The sequence below is a fragment of the Nerophis ophidion genome, linkage group LG07 (assembly GCF_033978795.1).
Source record: "Nerophis ophidion isolate RoL-2023_Sa linkage group LG07, RoL_Noph_v1.0, whole genome shotgun sequence".
In the NCBI taxonomy this organism is placed as follows: domain Eukaryota; kingdom Metazoa; phylum Chordata; class Actinopteri; order Syngnathiformes; family Syngnathidae; genus Nerophis; species Nerophis ophidion.
Window position 1 is genome coordinate 22,305,128 of NC_084617.1, and position 19,477 is coordinate 22,324,604.

Here is a 19,477-nt window from a genome sequence, read left to right on the forward strand (position 1 = left end):
TGTTGATATATCTTGCTGTGGTATTCCCCATTGTTTGTTTACATTGGCAGCACTGTATGACGTCACAGGGAAATGGACAGTCGCATTGCAAATAGCGAAAATCAAGCACTTTAAAGCTTTTTTTAGGGATATTCCGGGAAATGTAAAATTTGGAAAAAAAATTCGAAAAATTAAACAAGCCACTGGGAATTGATTTTTATTGTTTTTAACCCTTTTAAAATTGTGATAATGTTCCCCTTTAAAGTGGTTTAGAGCAGTGGTTCTCAACCTTTTTTCGGTGATGTACCCCCTGTGAAAATGTTTTTGATTCAAGTACTCCCTAATCAGAGCAAAGCATTTTTGGTTGAAAAAAAGAGATAAAGAAGTAAAATACAGCACTATGTCATCGGTTTCTGATTTATTAAATTGTATAACAGTGCAAAATATTGCTCATTTGTAGTGATTTTTCTTGAACTATTTGGAAAAAAAGATATAGAAAATAACTAAAAACTTGTTGAAAATTATACAAGTGATTCAATTATAAATACACATTTATACACATAGTGGCCTCTTTGGAGATTGTAATAGCGATCCATCTGGATTCATGAACTTAATTCTAAACATTTCTTCACAGAAAAAGAAATCTTTAACATAAATATTTATGGAACATGTCCACAAAAAATGTAGTTGTCAACACTGAATATTGCATTGTTGCATTTCTTTTCACAGTTTATGAACTTACATTCATATTTTGTTGAAGTATTATTCAATAAATATATTTATAAAGGATTTTTGAATTGTTGCTATTTTTAGAATATTTAATACAAATCTCACGTACCCCTTGGCATACCTTCAAGTACCCCCAGGGGTACGCGTACCTTCATTTGAGTACCACTGGTTTAGAGAAAATAAAGACAAGAATAAACATTCAAAGCGAAAGCGCATCGCTCACCTAAAAAGGCAGAAGGCGAGACAGTTCCGTTACTCCTCGCCACCATCACGCTGATGCCCGTCTCCACAAATGGCACAGAGAAGTCGATAATTTCGGAGCGTTCTTCGTTGATGGTCAGCGAGCCGATGGCCATGTCCGCACGCTTGTAGAAAACCTGTAGCAGCACAGAATGTGTTTTTAATTAACAATGTAGTCCCTTAAGGCGTGTTGATCTCTTGTGGTTGGCGGTCCGTCCTGTTGAGCGCAACTCTGCCTTTTAACCTCTCCATTGTAAAGCTTCCTTTAATCCATAATCCATGACAATGTTTTACACGAACTAGTAGAAGGTGGCTTTGTCCCTGTTACATAAAGCTGGCCAAATGTTACTCACAGGAAGTAGAACTAATCGCTGAAGAAGGTCACTCTCGGTTTAAATCATTCTTTGCTTTTGGGGGGGAAAAAAGTCTTACCTCTCCAATCATCCCGTTCCAAATTCCGCGGACCAGTTTGCCGTGTTTACCGTTGGTGACCAGGTAGAGGTCGTAGGAAAACTTGATGTTGCGGGACAACTTCTTGAGGATGTCGATGCAAAATCCTTTGCAGCACAGCTTGGTGTAAGGTTCGGTGTGGCCCACGATGCTGGAAAACGCAGAGTCAAAGGTGTCATTTGGAGGTTCGCCTGATTGCTTCCCGGCTCACTTCTGACAAATGAGGCTTGTCGGTGCAAGCGGGAAAAGTCTTTAATTACTTTTTCCAATCGATTCATGGAATGGATCCAGCACAAGTTATTAACAAATAAAGGTAGGCCGCGTAGTTGTAATGTGCTTGGTAACCATATTCATAACTTTGTCCTAGTAAGATACAACACAATAAACCCGTCCTACTCACATAGTAGGGCGGGTTCCCCTTGGGGGGGCGCAGTGCGATGACCGTGGGGGCACATGCTATTTTTTGCCGTACCAGAATATGACGAAGCGTATGTAGCAGGGGCGTCGCCAGTCCTCCTCCAACTTGTTAGTCGGTTTGCCTTTTGCTCAAATACTCACTAATAGTCACTAGAAAAATGGCTAAAAATATCTGGTTTTGTTGCCACAATTTGATTTTTTTTCTCCCTAAACTTTTTTTTTTTCATGCACACATCTGACTGCGACTCACTGAAAATGACACACAATACACTTTACGACCCAGCAGTTGGGAACCACTGGTCAACTGTATAACAGTTACTGTAATATTTCCATGTCTGTCCAGAGTGATTGACCACTTTGCAAAAATGAAAACGAGACATCACAGTTTACTTCTCAGAAAATGATTCCCTGAACAGACACACAACAGTTGTTCATTTATTTTACTACTGTGGCTTTATTGTTTTGTGTATATTGTATAGTTTTGTGTATCTGAAATAGGATTAGCCACATTGCCATAAATGGAAATTAAATAATATAAAAGAACCCAGAGATGTAGAGGTGCTTTATTTTTTGTTTTACTTTTGTAGATGTTAAATTTGCAGATGATTACTGCAATATATATTTCAAAAAGATCCATTGCTTTTCCTTTTTGCTTTTACCAGTAGCAGTTTAGAAGTCTGGAGTAAAAAAGTGCACAAGTAGGTCAAATGCATTAGTTAATTTCAGGTGGTTAATCATCCTCGCTAAAATTAATGGGGAAATTGTCGCTTTCTCGGTCTGAATTGCTCTTACTGCTGGTGCCTCACATTATAAACAATGTGAGGATGTGAGGAGCCCTCACACCGGTGACGTCACACGCACATACTTCCTGTACAGGCAAGGCTTTTTTATTAGCGACCAAAAGTTGCGAACTTTATCGTCGATGTTCTCTACTAAATCCTTTCAGCAAAAATACTGCAATATCGCGAAATGATCAAGTATGACACATAGAATGGACCTGCTATCCCCGTTTGAATAAGAAAATCTCATTTCAGTAGGCCTTTAAATGGGTCAATGAAAAAGGAGTACTTTATCTGACAAAAAAACAGGAATTGCACACTCCCTGACTTTGTCTTAGAAAAGGTGTTTTCTACGCTGATTGTTTTGAAAGGCAAAATTACATATTGTTTGCATATATAACAAATGTGCTAGCGATATAAGTGATATAATATAAAAAAAATTAGGGGTGGGCAAATTAATGCGTTAATTACACGTTACTCATCAATCTATTAACGCCGACAATTATTTTATCGCACATTTGTGTATGTTGTTTACATGCTTTTATTTTGTTAACGCCTTTTCTTAAAAAGATGGCGTCGCCCGGATGGGCTTCAGCCTCGAGGGGCTCTCGGTAAAGATGGAACATTTGGCAAAAATACCGGACAATTCTCCAAATTTCATGGCTGGCTTACAGCGTGGTCACTCCGGGATCACTTACGACCGCCAGACAATTCTGAATGTGGATAGATTGGGCCATTTTGGACTGAATGACGCGTGCTTGCTAGACCGGCTAGCTAGCATGGGAATACTTTGCCGGCTACATCCAGCGGCCTGTGAAGCAGCGGAGTATGTTTGTTGTCTGTCTATTTATCAATAATGCAGACGAGGAGTGTTGGCTCAGTTCTTAACGTTTGCTTTCAGAGCGTGCATATCACAACATACAAGATGCCGTCATGGTGACACAACCTATACCGGGCTACCGCGCATGCTCGTCACTCCTGTTGCATGCTGGGTAGGGTAGTTCTTTTTTTCCCTGGCTCATAACATCACAATACAGTACCATGTATATGCGTTCAGTTTACCAAAGCACCAAGCAAACAATCGGAAAATTCCCATCATATCAATTCCTAGATATGGTCATAATTATTCTAAGTGCACTACGCAGAATAAACACAACATTATTAATATTGCTACAACGGACAATTTGATCAGAAATTCCCTAAAACAGCCCACTACCTATAATATAGGTTTTTTAAACATAAGATCCCTGATAAAAAAAATGTTTCTGCTGTTACCTCAGAAGTTGCCTGTTCAGATGTTATGATTGTGGCTCAGAGATTTGTATGTAGATTGTATTTATTTTCCATAACAAACAGGATAACTTAAATACCCTGGCAGTGGTAGTAATAAGCTTAAATGTTTATATTTACATTTTTTTAGTTGATTTTCATAAAATATGCTATTTAACTGCTACTGTTTAACAAGGACTGATTTAAATTGTGTTCGCACAACAAATGTTTTGGCGCTTTTGTTCATGTGGAAGAATATTCCAATAAAGGTGCACTACACACTACTTTTGAATTCATTATTGGGCTTTGCGTATACAATGCAGTTAATCGCGATTAATCTGAGAAATAGTGCGATTAACTTCGATTAAAATTTGTAATCGTTGCCCAGCCCTAAAAAAAATACAAATCTTAATACTAATTACAAATAACACAGGTTTTTTTTAAATGTATTTTTTAAAGTGTTTTTAAAAAATACATATGCACCATCACTGACTATGCAAAATTATATGATAATGTCATATTGACAAAGCCCCATCACATCCCTCGCCACGCTCCTACCACCACAAGTGTATTGACAGTCTGTGGGAAACATCCTACTTGCATATTGTTATCCATCAAACCCCTTTAACAAGAACATAAATAAGCTCAAACATAGTTGACTCATTGACTCAGCATTGTTCCGACACAGCATTCAAGGTGTGAAGGCAGAAATGATCATGTAACCAAGTACAGTATTGATCTTTACATTTGTACTTTGTCGAGAAAAAACAGTACCCGACTTTGTCCTTAGAAAAGGTGTTTTGTATGCTGACTGTTTTGAAAGGCAATATTCCATATTGTTTGCATATGCGACGTGTCCTCGCTCTTCAAACATGGACGCTTGGCCGACGGCCCAAAACTCCAGGCGCCCGCTTAGCGCCAGCCCTTGAAAGCTAAGTCAGCTGTCACTGTTCCGAGTGTCCTCTTGTGAAGGCAAACCTGCAGATTGCTCCACTGACTTGTCTGACATGATGCTTGACATGCTACCTTTTTAAACTAACTCATCGTCTTCCATAACAGTACAGGAATGTAATTTGTCTCCTTTCTCTCTGGTAGTTTGTACTCTGTAGCCGTCATTAAAGGATAACGACCCCTCCGCCCCGCCGGATAATGAACACAATATCAATCTCTAAGTGCTGACAATTTATGTTCTTAATTGTCCCGTGCCATAAATAGCTCATGGTGCTTGGTAAGGCAGCAACAACTAATTGATTCAATCGATTATAAAAATAGTTGCCGATTAATTAAGTCATCGATTCGTTGGATCTATGCTATGCGCATGCGCTGCTGCTACGTCTCATAAGGTGGCAGTAAGCCAGCCAATGATGTGTCATGTGCAGCTCATGTGACCACGCCGTATCCTTTGCCTGGAAACATTCGAAAAATGGCGTAGGAAAGCAGTACCGATAGTTCAGCGGAGAAACATCTTGAGGTCAATGCTTCAATGGAGAAAAGTGTACGACCCAAGTCGTCCAAAGTGTGAGAACACTTTACTTTAAAGACTTCGAAGAAGACCGTTTCCTGCAAAATGTGCAGCATGGACCTCGCGTGGCACGAAAGGACAACATTGCTTCGAGAGCACCTGAAGAGGAGACATTGAGCCATGGATGAAGGGAAGAACTCACGGTACGTAACTTTAAGTCCAGAGTCCGGATAAATTGATCCGTTGTGTCCGTCTTTGTGTGTTTTTAATCTTTTGTTAACAAGGAGATTTTTTTTAAGGCAGCGCTGCAGCAACTGTTGTGTATTAACTTACAGACTGTTAGGAATGTTTTGGAGAGTGCGACGACTTCATTTTCTGTGTTGTTATGAGTGTCAACAGGCATTCATGAGTTGAGCACGGCAGCTCTTTTTTCTGAGTAACGTTAGCGCTATCCCTTTCTTGCAACGTGGGGCTAATAATGTGTCTGCGGCAGATTTGAGAGAGAAAACGCACGGTTACCAATTTCGAAATAAACATAACGGACAGAAATATCTCAGGTTGGTTTCATAATGGATCAATGTAGCCAGGCCCAATAAAGCTATATAAATCTATTTAGACTTGAGTGACGCTTTAGTATAACTAAATATTATGAAGGTGCTGGAATATTTCATACTATTATTCACGGGCAGCCTAAAATGAATCCTTTATTATTCACAACAGAAACGTGTACAATATCTGACCCAGTTCTGATCTGATGAGTTACATTTGTGTGTTATTATTGGTGTATGCTGCAACCTCAATGTCCATTTATTTAATTTAGCAGTTTATAATACAAAAATAATACAACAATCCAACATTCAGTGTTGACAACTAGACTTTTTATGGACATGTTCCATAAATATTGATTTTAAAGATTCATTTATGTGAAGAAATGTTTAGAATTAAGTTCATGAATCCAAATGGATCTCTATTACAATCCCCAAAGAGGGAACTTTAAGTTGATGATTACTTCTATGTGTAGAAATCTTAATTTATAATTGAATCACTTGTTTATTTTTCAACAAGTTTTTTAGTTATTTTTATACCTTTTTTTCCAAAAGAGTTCAAGAAAGACCACGACAAATGAGCAATATTTTGCACTGTTATACAATTTAATAAATCAGAAACTGATGACGTAGTGCTGTATTTTACTTCTTTATCTCTCTTTTTTTCCAACCAAAAATGCTTTGCCCTGATTAGGGGGTACTTGAATTAAAAACATGTTCACAGGGGGTACAACACTGAAAAAAGGTTTAGAACCACTGTTGTAGAGGACGTTAAAGGCAGTGCAGTCATGGCAGCCCTTAGTAATGTCGGCCGGGTGAAAATTGGGAAAAATTCAGGAGAATGGTTGCACCGGTAGATTGTCAGGAGGTGCACTGAAATTCAGGAGTCTCCCGGAAAAATCGTGAAGGTTGGAAAGTATGTTGCTAGGGCGAGAAAGCCATTCATAGAAGGTGAATTCATTAAAAAATGCATGTTAGATTTTTTTAAGAAATCTTTTCTTGCGACCCAGCCTCACCCAGTTTCTGCATCGAGTGGCCCCAGGTAAATTGAGTTTGAGACCCCTGCACTAGAGGAAAGACATTCAGCATCCAACATTGCACAGGGGTTGGAATAAGTATTAGCCAAGTTAGAAATTCCCCCGGGGAAAATTATTGCTATTGTGCAGGACAATGGTGCACTTTATAAAAAAACATTTTTATAACATTAGCCTTATTTTATTTGGCAAGTTTAAAGAACATGGTGCCAGTATGCGTTTTTTTCCCCCCAATAAAATACTGGAAAGGATAGAAATGTAGTTTGTCTCTTTTATCAGATTATTAATCGATTAATCGAAGTAATAATTGACAGTATAATCAATTGTCGAATTAGTTGTTAGTTGCAGCCCTAGTGCTTGCTTATTTATTTTACTGATTGGGTCACTGTTTGATCCCCGGATGCCGACCAAGTGGCCAAATGAGTCTTTTGGCTATGTGAGAGATCTGATGCCATGCTCGTGCTAATGGCACGGGAGGACCCTTTTCATCCCACATTTATTGGCACTTTCAAGTATGATAAGAAATCATTTAAGATGGACATGTTAACGAGCCAGGACACTCATGAGATTACACACAAGCAATGGTCTCGGTTGGATTCTTTATTTTAGAGCCTTGTAAATCGCAAACAGTTTGTCATCACAACCTCCCTGCCAGTTTGAGGATGTTTGTGCTCGGTTTCAGCATGTTCCCAATTTGTTTTACTTCCTGTAACCCTTAAGACATGTATTCCCCATGGTTCAGCTTGTTTGAGCAGAGGCATTGGTTCAAGTTTCATGTTTGCCTCAACACCCGGCCACAAGAGATCAGTGCCGGTCCCAAGCCCGGATAAATTAGAGTCATGCCTCAGGAAGGGCATCCGGCGTAACAGCTGAGCCATACTAATCATGCGAGTTTAGAAACATGACTTATTTGAGTCTATTTGAACTTCAGTGTAGGTATTGAAACTGTTGAGTTGATTCTAAACATGTTGTTTTTTTTTTTTTGTTTTTTTTTTTGTCCTGTCCAGCTTCTCAGGCAAATCGTATAGTTGATGTAGATGCCCATATCGGCTGTTCAGATTTACTTTACAAAAGAGAAGTGTAAGATACTTCTCTTGTTGTCTTATTTGAATGTGACTTTATTAAATGTATTTATATTATCATTTGGTGCCGCTGGGCCGGAGAAGGAGGGGATAGAAAGAGAAAAAAAGGAAGACAGAGGGGGAAATTGTGGAGATAAGAGGGGGATTAAACAGAGAGACAAAAACAACAACAGCAAATACAACAATAACAACAACAACAATATAACAACACCAGCACATACATAATATGTACAAATATGATCGTAAAAGTGATAGTAAAAAAGCAGTTAGTGAAATAAATAATATAGTAATGACAATGAGCATTTTTACACTAAAACTGGAGCAATACAAATACCAATAGAAAAAGCGCTATTGATCATGAACAAAACCAATAGATTACCTCTATTATCAACAATAAAGTTGTTCAAATGCAATGATACGTATACATAATGATAGCTAGAAAGATAATAAAAAAATAAATAAATAAAAAAAAGAAAAAAACAAAAGAAGAAGGAATACCGAAAGATGAAAGGGAAGAGAGAGGCAACCTATACTAATCCTCTAGATTGTTATAGTAACAATGGTTTAAGCTCTGTCAATATGCCTTGTGTTACCCAGTTTACCCTAGGGCAACAGCATTGATATATGTTTGATGAAACATGATTATGTGCATGAGTGTATGTATGTATATGTACTTGTATATGAACAGAATGTGCATATGAATGTTTGTACAGTAAATGTATATGTACTGTATATGTATGTTTGTTTGTACAGTGAATGTATATGTACAGTATGTTTATGTTTGTTTGTACAGTGAATGTATATGTACAGTATATGTATGTTCGTACCGTGAATGTGCGCGTGGATGGACGGACTTGGAGTATGTAGATAAGTAATGTATTTGTGTATGTATGTGGGAGCGTAGGTACCAATGTATGGACGTTTGTATGTATGAGTGACGGTGTGTGTTGTGTTAGTATATGTGTGTTTGTATGTACAATATATTTGTGTGCGTGGGAGCCAGAGTGCGGACCCAGCCGCCCAGAGAGCCCAACCCAAACAGCAGGTGTGGCGCCCAGGGAACCAGGGACCACCCGCCCCACGCAGCCAGGCCGGAAGAGCCGGCAGCAGGCCGCAGACAGACGCGCCTGGCAGAGGACAGGGCACGAGAGAAGCAACGGACGGCCAGACCCCAAGCCAGCGAGAGAGAACCCCCCACACGGGCAGAAAGACGGGACGCCCCGCCCGGGGGAACCCAGAGACTCCCCGCAGCCGGACGGGAAGACCGCCCCCCCCCCGGTTTAATGAAACCTATGATGCATTTTCTCTTTTCCGACTAAAAAATGTTGCCTGTATTCGTGTCAAACAATATCAATGTGTCAGATCATAAAGTTCATGCATTTAGACTTCCGCCTGCAACCATTTTTGGATGCCTCTCAAATAAGACTGGGTGTTTATATGATTGTGGTACATTTCGAGCATATGTTGATCAAACATGGCGGAATCAGCCATGTTTTGCCAATCAGAGTTGATCTTTTCTCGCTCCACTTCCAGTTGTAAGTGAACAAAGTCATAGACATGAACCATGGAGTCATTGTGGACATATTTATGAAACAGTTTTGTCTTCTTTCATACTGTTTTGGAGCTGTTTTGGAATTTGTCAGCGGATATCTCCATGTATGGTATAAATTTACCCGAAGTGCTTTGCGCAAGTCTGCAATTGTAGTCAGACGTTTTTCTCTATCCTCTTGTTGCAATACTACCCTTCGAGTGCAATACGTCCGACAATGATTGTTATTTATTACTTCGGTACTCTTGTCTTGTTCTGTATATTGTACAGTATTTTGTACTTCCATAGTGTTTTGTATATTGTACAAAATTGCTTATTATTTTTATTGGATAGTAGTCTGTTTATTTCAATTGTTAGTTTTTCCTTTTTACTTCTTATGTCATTTATTTCACCCCATATTTGTTCCCACTACCGCACCTTAAATTGGAGTCTTTAATCTCGTTATATGCAAATGTAATGACAATAAAGTTCATTCTATGCTATTCTATTCTATTCTATTGTGGGGCAAACTGGCTCTTACATGCACATGCATTGTCCGCTGAAGAGACCATCAGAAAGCATTAGAAAGCAAAATGGTCTGTAAAACATAATCTGTGCAAAATTTGGACCATAGAACCGACATTACATGTTGTGTAGACCACAAATAAGTTGCGAAAATGTATGTAATGTGACTGACATGCAGTCATCATGAGAAAAAGGAACATTTGTCCTGGGCCAGCTGGGACATGGGAGTCTATCCGGCAGCCCTGCTCTCTGCCTGCATCCAGAGGGACGCTTATACTACTTTACTGCTTGTGCTAGCCAGTTTGCTGTTGTGAATAAGACTACGGATGCTGCCGTGTTGAAATTAAACTTTAGCATCCTGTGTTGTGCTTTCTTTTACTTAAAACATGTACATTTAAAGCATTTTTTTTGCCATATAGCCCATATTCAGAACGCTGTGTTTTGGAGTCTTTTTTTTTTTTTTTTTTACAGTTCGATCACATTGAATTCGTCAATGTATGCCGAATGTACTTATATGGGCATGTAACTCTCGGCCAGCCCCCTCTTCCTCACTGCTTCGAGCTGTGTTCTAGCACAATGAGAAAAGGACCCAAGAAAATGTTTGTTCTGGTGTGAAGGTATATTAGCTTTGTTTGGCTTTCATGAAAATGCAAGTGTGGAGAGACGGAGCCGACGGAGGGGCGGGACACGCTTTTGCCCTGCTCAAGATGGCGGTCAGGAGGCGGAGAATGCAGCGGAACGAGGAGGCGGGGCGTGCCTGGAGCGACGCTGCAACAATCAAGATCAGGTGCGTGGCAAACACACCGGTTCACAATCTGCCTATCTCCTCGATCGCTCCTCCCTCTCCCCTCTTAAACATGAGTGTTGCGGCGTCGCTCCAGGCACGCCTCGCCTCCTCGTTGAAGTGAAGTGAATTATATTTATATAGCGCTTTTCTCTAGTGACTCAAAGCGCTTTACATGGTGAAACCCAATATCTAAGTTACATTTAAACCAGTGTGGGTGGCACTGGGAGCAGGTGGGTGAAGTGTCTTGCCCAAGGACACAACGGCAGTGACTAGGATGGCGGAAGTGGGAATCGAACCTGCAACCCTCAAGTTGCTGACATGGCCGTTCTACCAACCGAGCTATGCCGCTGCATTCTCCGCCTCCTGGCCGCCATCTTGAGCAGGGCCAAAGCGTGTCCCGCCCCGCCGTCGGCCCATCGGCTCCGCCTCTCCACAGCAAGTACCAGGCAGAAGTGGATAGATTTGCCAAACGATGACACCATTCCGACATCACGACTTGAACATGTTGAAGAGCAACAAGGAAAAGAAGCAAGGTCAGTAAGCGCGAGGGAGATGGGCGTGGAGGCGTTCATTTGCTTCAAAAAAAGACAGCCCCCCCCCCTAACAGGGAGAGATTCAAGTTGCACCACTGGCAAAAAATCTGCCGCCAGACCCCCTTTGAATGTACCAGAGTGTCTTCACATTTTACCGGCGATAACAGACATGGCACAGAGATGTATGGATAACCTGCAGATGCATTTGCAACGTTTAAGTCAACGGAATCACAAAGGTGAGTTTTGTTGATGTTGTTGACTTATGTGCTAATCAGACATATTTGGTCACGGCATGACTGCCAGCTAATCGATGCTAACATGCCATGCTAATCGATGCTAACATGCTATTTACGCTAGCTGTATGTACATTTGAAACTAGATACCCACATTTAATGCGAAACAAACACTTACTAATCGATGGATTTAAGTTGCTCCAGTGTCACAAGATGCGAAAGTCCTGATCATTCGAAAAATAAAACAAGCCACTGGGAACTGATTTTTATTGTTTTTAACCCTTTTGAAATTGTGATAATGCTCCCCTTTAAATGTGGATTAGAACCATTATAGGACCCTTTTAATTTCGCCATGTTTAGTAAGTTTATCTTGGGCAATTTCAATGTGTTTATCTTTACTTGTTATTCAGAATGAGGGAAAACATTGGGTTCCTTGGTTCTTTACATCATTGTAGTCAACACATTTTGCATGTTTTGCTCAGACAAAAACCTTGATTCTTGTGTTGCGATAAGGTGCCGTTGTAGTCGGTACACTTACGCCTCCGTCTTGTTGGACTGGCGTCGGCAAGGCACTGTGTTGCTGACACATGTACCGGTCGATGGGTCCACGGACTCTACGATGACAAAAGGCCGCTCTTCCAGCGTGGCGACCGTTAGGTGCCTGTAATCTGACACGGGCTCCAGGTAGGAGCCGTATCGGGGCCACACGGGGTATCTCATCTGCAGGATGCTCATCCCGTAGGTGCCCACCTGAAGCAAAGAGGCGAAGACATGAGGAATGTCTGCAACAAAGAGCAGATGGTCACAGCGCCACACAAGGGTGCTGTGTACCACTTAGGAAAAGGAATTACTCTGTAGAGAGGGCCACATATAAAGAGTTAAGGATGCCATAAATCTGTTTAACGCTGCCTTAAACGCACAAATAAAGTTGAGACACATCTGAGAAATGAGGCCTTTTTGCCTGGAGTGCATGAGATGAAGCCGCTGAAGATGCCACTGCAAAAAGCTGTTTATCACAATCTCCCATCTTAATGCAACCGTTCCCAATTTTCCTGCTCTATATGCCGTTATCGCTCATCCTTGTGGTTTGTGCATCAGGGCCTGGTGCAGTTTGTGGACATTTTAGAGGAAATTGATTTTTGGGTCACTGTGGATAGAGATGGTGCAATTATATGCACCATGCCACATAATCAAATTGCTATATTACCAGTTAGCTAATTCTAATTGGGGGCTGTAGGGAAATGAGCTGAATACATAATGAAAATGTAGAATTGAACATTTCAGGCGCACTTGAGGAGTCTTGACCTCTGCGAGGTAGCGAGAGCCTGTGCTCCATTATGTCACCAGCTGTTTAGTGCTGAATAAGATGTCAGCGTGATGAATGTTGCTGTCGTGGCCGGTAATTCAGCGAACCAATTGCATTTTTTTCCCCAAATAGATTTCTAGGCATTAAGTAAACACGGCAAAGGAACACTCAACAACTGGAACTATGGCTCTCTCAATAAAGCAAAATCACAAGGAAGTGGAGGAAAAGGGCAAGCAAACACAGTTATCTGAATGTTTGCCGCCAGTCACAGTGATCGGTTCTGCTGTTTACCCATCGTTCCACTCGCGGGCTTTCAGTCGAGTCCATCTGAATTTCTAATTCCCTCACTGAGATGGAAAATATCATGTCCCTGTGGTTTCCCAGACACAGATCTCCATTGTAGATGAATCCTTGAAAAGAACCTGTTGTGCTGTGGGGTTGGAGATTGAGTGACAACTCATTAGAAAGTTTGCTGATGTGTGCTATGCTGTGTAAATTACACACAATCCTCTGGGAACTCCTCTTTGACAGGCAATTGTGCGCTTTGCTAAGTCTTTGGTTCCAAGCCATCTGTACACGTTTCCTCTCGGCTTTAAGCGTCTTCTTGGGTCTTCATTTTTGTAATCTGACTCTTTGACTACACCCTGGCTTCTGTAAATCCATAGTCTTGTCACTGCGTTTGTTTTTTTACCTTTCCATTGTTCTGTGTTTGTCCAAATAATGTTGTCCCACTAACGCAGTGATTCTTAACCAGGGTTTATCAAACCCTAGGGGTCCGGTGAGTCGGCTTCAGGGGTTCGGCGGAGCCTCTGCCGCGGAGGTCAAGATACACCCGACTCATCGTGTAAATAAAAACTTCTCCCCATTGGCGTATTATGGACACCCCCAAACAATGTTCTTTCTAATTTTCCATCTAATTTGCAGGGGTGTAGTTTGTTGTGAGTTCATGCACTGTGTTGGTTTTGTTCTTTGAACAAGGTGATGTTCATGCACAGTTCATTTTGTGCACCAGTAAAAAAAACTATAACTTTGTCTTGAATTTGAGAAACATTTTTATTTTTCACTAAAGAAGGGTTCGGTGAATGCGCATATGAAACTGGTGGGGTTCAGTAACTCCAACAAGGTTAAGAACCACTGCACTAATGCTTTTTTTACTTCACCTCAAAGAAGCTCTCCTATGTAGTTTTGATAATTCAAGGTTTAGAAACATTAGCTGTGTGTGATTTAAAATATATATTGTCAAACTTTCAGTTGAACTCAATCTATTTCGATCCTCAAGCCAAAGAGGATTAGGTTTATATATGACACTTCCTTACAAGACCAAGGACTTCCCGTTATTTTCCTGAGTTGCTTCTTCTTTTGTGGTTCCTCTTCTTTCTTCCCAAGGCCCGTTAACATTTATACTCTAATTAAGATGCAGCTACTGAATGATGACCACAGTAATGCATATAATGAGAGAAGCAGCAGCAATTCAGTGATTTAAGGTTCATTGATAGAAGTCAGGGAATCAGTCTGTATTGTGTCAGGACCAGATGGGTATCGCTTGTATGAATGTAAAACACAGGCTGCCCCAGAACACAATGATTATAATAAGCCAATAAAGTCAGCAATAGGTTGATGAAAAGGCAGAATAAAGGTTTAGCTTGGAGAAAATGAAACCCTGCAGGCAAGAAAGATAAGCACAGTGGAGCTATTGCCTCATTGAGATGAGACAATATTTGGGGAAAGTTTTGCTCTGAATGTGCGTGAAATCTTTCCTTGCCCTGCAAGGTTTATATAAAGTTCATTGTGGGGAAAATCTGAGGCCGCTACAGCCTTAACTTTGAATTTAAAAACCTTGCTAATGTCTATTGAAGTTTACTGTAAGCACACATAGCTGCCTGCACAGAGGAGGCTTTGGATTGCCTGTTAAAGCGTAAATAAAAGAATGCTGCTATAAAGACAAATGCTGATCGTCGGGCGGGTCTTGTGTACAACAAACATTTGTTCACACCGACCTACCGTCTTTGTTTTGCTTCTTTACAACATTGCAACCCTTGCACTTTCAGTAATGAGAGATATCTATTGTCGGTATTTCTGAGAATCTTTTATTTCTTTTGCGAAGACATTAGGTGATTGAACCTTACACCATTTTCCTCACTTATGCTTTTATACTTGCCTAATAGTGCAGAACTTTGATGTCATATTGGCAATGAATAGCCTATTAAAAGTGAAATTAGTGGCTCCCTTATTCATCAATAAAACATAATTAGAATTGAACAACCTCTGTCTGTGACGTCTGCGCAGGTGTGCATGTGGCCTTGTCTCCTGCAGTTAGTTTCATTCTTGTCAATAATGCAAGTGGATGGAGTTGATAAGCGGAGTGGACGCCTGTGAGATTATCCTGCAGTAAGTGTTTCACTGATGTGACTGTAGCCTCTAACTAGCCTTAAAGCAGTGGTTCTTAACCAGGGTTCGATTGAACCTTAGGGGTTCGGTGAGTCGACCTCAGGAGTTCAAAACACACCCGACTCTTCGTGTAAATACAAACTTCTCCCTGTTGGCATATTACGGATACGGCAACAGCTGATTGATTTGCCCACTGCTCCCCTCACTTCCCAGGGGGTGATCAAGGGGATGGGTCAAATGCAGAGGACACATTTCACCACACCTAGTGTGTGTGTGACAATCATTGGTACTTTAACTTTAACTTCCAATTGGCTCCATTGTCAGCTGACTTTTGCTAATGTTTATTTACGTTTTAGAATGCATAAAAAAAGAAAAAACTTACGTGTGCTTGTCTCACATAAAAATTGTGAAAGATAGGCAGTATTCCAAAAAAAGTGCAGTTCCCCAAATGACAAGACCACTAAGGGATGAAATAACTCCTACTGCTTAAAACGTCTTGCTTTTTGTTATAAACATTTCTACCAAAAAAATAAATATATATAAACCTTGTCCCACTGTCTTTCTCTGTCCAGAGTGATGATGTTCATCGCAGGATTCACCAGGTAACCGTTAGTGTTAAAAGAGAAGTCATTCTGCTCCCATGTTACATTCAGCATATGCCTGCGAAAAAACGAAAAAAAAAACCACAAAGAAGTCGTCAGTCACACAAAAGAAGAAAAACACTTAGCTTTATGTTTATAGTTTGTGCTCCCTCACCCAGGTCCCTCAAGGGGGAAAAACTGCAAAGGTATTCTTGTTGGAAATTAGAGATTGCAAGTTTAGGCCCTAGTGCTTTGAAATTGGTGGCATTAAGAGGCTTTTGGGGGTTTGGTTTGGCTCGGGGTTAGAATGGCAATCAGTCCCCTAAGTCTTTCCAAGCATCCTTTGGGAAAAAATTTAAGCCTGACATGCTGCTGCTGACGCTGTATTGCGCATGTAAATATCACTATTGTTTGCAAGAGATTGACTTACATTTTTAATATGATTAAATTTCAAACAACAGTTTATGCAAAATATTCAGAATCAGTAAAGCTATTCTTTTGAAAGATTTTGAAAGTTAAAGCTTTGAACTATTGTATACAGTAGCTCACAATGAGAATAATTGCTGAACTATTTTTAGTGAAGATGTCAGAGTTCATGTTGTCAGCCATCAGGATTAGAATGAACAATGTTTCCTCTTCTTTGTTCTGTTTCTAAAAATGCTAACGCTCTGCAGTAAGACGACCCCTGTGCTAAAAACAGTTGTGTGTCTCCTTTGATCGCTTGCTTTTTCATCACTTCAGTCGTTTGTTAAGTGAGCCCGCTCTCTCACCTCCGCCATCACTCCAGCGGAGGTGATGAAAGAGCTCCGGTAGGAGCACCGCCTTGCCTTCACTCCGTGAGAAAAGCCCTTTCAACCGGGTAATCTGTGATAATCCAATTGCTGGGTTAACGGATTCATTATCCAGACAGGAATCAAGTAAGGACCATTCTGAATACCTGGGGGCTTGTTAATGTTTGATGTGCAAGAATGTAGAGTAAATCCAACAGGAAGCGCTTTGTTCTGTCTTTTCGACCTTCATTACGCAGACACAAAGCTGATCAAATCATGCCTGCTGGGTTTTTGAGTATCCAAAGAGTTATTGATATGGAATCAAAGCTTGGGATAATGTTCACCATTTTGTCTTTTTCATTAACATTTTGGATTTACAGAAGGGAAAAGTGTTGGTCCTAGGTTTACAGATAGTGAACGATTAGATATTGTTGATATAAGAGATGTATCTCATCAACAGCACAACCACAGACAGTGTCCCTGAACTAGGGCTGGCAAAATGGCTGAAAACTGTATCACGATATACATCTTTTATATTGGTCAATATCGATACTTATTGATATTTTTTATCCATCCATCCATCCATTTTCTATCGCTTATTCCCTTCTGGGGTTGCGGGGGAAGCTGGCGCCTATCTCAGCTACAATCAGGCGGAAGGCGGGGTAAACCCCGGACAAGTCGCCACCTCATCGCAGGGCCAACACAGATAGACTCACACATGTAAATATGGACCAGGAGAGAAGTACAATAAATGTTAACATCCATCCATCCATTTTCTACCGCTTATTCCCTTTCAGGGTCGCGGGGGGCTCTGGCGCCTATCTCAGCTACAATCGGGCGGAAGGCGGGGTACACCCCGGACAAGTCGCCACGTCATCGCAGGGCCAACACAGATAGACTCACACATGTAAATATGGACCAGGAGAGAAGTACAATAAATGTTAACATTTTTACTTCAAATGTAACCTACCTCTGATTATGAACCCCTCAACAATATAGGCAGGAAGAAAATGAAATATCAATAAAAGCATGAAAAACAATCAGTCGATGTAAACACATACTAAAATCACAATAAACACTTAAAATGGGAAATGTAGGAAATACTTAGTAACGTGTTACAAAATAGTGCAAAGTATGAACATTTTAATTGAGAAGCCAAACAAGAACAAGGATCTGCAAGTTTAGTGTCACAAAGTAATGTTTTGCAGTAATTAGTATTTAACTAATATTGGACCAAATTATAACTTTAAAAATAGCACATTTGTTATATTTTATTTATTATTTATACAGTCCTGCATTTTAGTTCCTACCTGTTTTGGAACATCCAAAAAGGGAACGGACGTGGATTGATAAGAAAGGTGCGGCGAAAGACGACAGTCAGTTTGAAAAACAAAACAAAAACGCTTATACTGTTGAGGTGACTTCTCCTGTTTTATTCACTATTTCTTTGCTCTCTGCAGCACTCATTTTTAATTTATTTTGCTATGTACAGGAAATCGACAGTAAGATGGTGTAACCAAAAGTTGGTTGATACTGTTATGTGATTGGCTGGCTTACCACACAGAGTGTTTTTGTTCATGCAACCAACAAAGTTTTATTCCTTCCTATTTTTTCCGAACAAAAAAATACATAATTCCTCAACGTTTTATCAAAGTCATTTTATACTGATATGTAGAGATGTCCGATAATATAGGCAGTTCGATGTTATTGGCCGATTAATGCTTTAAAATGTAATATGGGAAATTATCATTATCGGTTTCAAAAAGTATAATGTATGACTTTTTAATACGTCGCTGGGAGAAGTACAGAGCGCCAATAAACCTTAAAGGCACTGCCTTTGCGTGCCAGCCCAGTCACATATAATCTAGGGCTTTTCACACACACAAGTGAATGCAGGCATACTTGGTCAACAGCCATACAGGTCACACTGAGGGTGGCTGTATAAACAACTTTAACACTGTTACAAATATGTGCCACACTGTGACCGACATCAAACAAGAATGACAAAACACATTTCGGGAGAACATCCGCACCGTTACACAACTTAAACACAACAGAACTAATACCCAGAACCCCTTAAAACACTAACTCTACAATATACACCCCCCTCTACCCCTTAGCCCCTCACCTTAGCCACCCCCTCTCCCCCCACCTCAACCTCCTCATGGTCTCTCAGGGAGAGCATGTCCCAAATTCCAATTGAGGCATGTTAAAAAAAATAATGCACTTTGTGACTTCAATAATAAATATGGCAGTGCCATGTTAACGTTTTTTTCCATAACTTGAGTTGATTTATTTTGGAAAACCTTGTTACATTGTTTAATGCATCCAGCGGGGCATTAAACAACAAAATTAGGCATAATAATGTGTTAATTCCACGACTGTATATATCGGTATCGGTTGATATCAGTATCGGTAATTAAGAGTTGGACAATATTGAAAAATATTGAATATCGGCAAAAAAGCCATTGTCGGACATCTCTACTAATATGATTACATGTCTATCGTGATACATACTGATATTGTTTCTCGGCCTAGCCCTACCTTGGACAATCTTATGTAATTTGAAATGTGTTTCTCACTTTCCTAATAACATTGTTTATAGCAGGGGTCGGGAACCTTTTTGGCTGAGAGAGCCATACAAGCCAAAAATTAAAAAAAGTATTTCCGTGACAGCCATATAATATTTTTTTAAGACTGAACACAACTAAATGCGTGCATTTTTAAGTAAAACCAACATTTTTAGAGAATAATAAAATAAGTCTCTTATTCTTTTTATAACACTGTTATTCTGAAGCGAACCAACAATAAATAAAATACTTCTTACCATTAATGCGACT

General features: G+C 40.2%; 1 protein-coding gene across 1 annotated transcript in view; it reads right to left on the reverse strand.

Moving 5' to 3' along the window:
• Positions 1-19,477, reverse strand: part of grin2ca (glutamate receptor, ionotropic, N-methyl D-aspartate 2Ca) — a 140,149-nt gene that overhangs the window by 30,623 nt on the left and 90,049 nt on the right. The window contains exons 4-7 of the mRNA XM_061905670.1: positions 15,832-15,946; positions 12,131-12,342; positions 1,381-1,549; positions 932-1,085 (exon numbers count right to left, since the gene is read on the reverse strand). Of these exons, the coding sequence (XP_061761654.1) occupies positions 932-1,085; positions 1,381-1,549; positions 12,131-12,342; positions 15,832-15,946 (650 nt within the window). The remainder of the gene's footprint in view (positions 1-931; positions 1,086-1,380; positions 1,550-12,130; positions 12,343-15,831; positions 15,947-19,477) is intronic.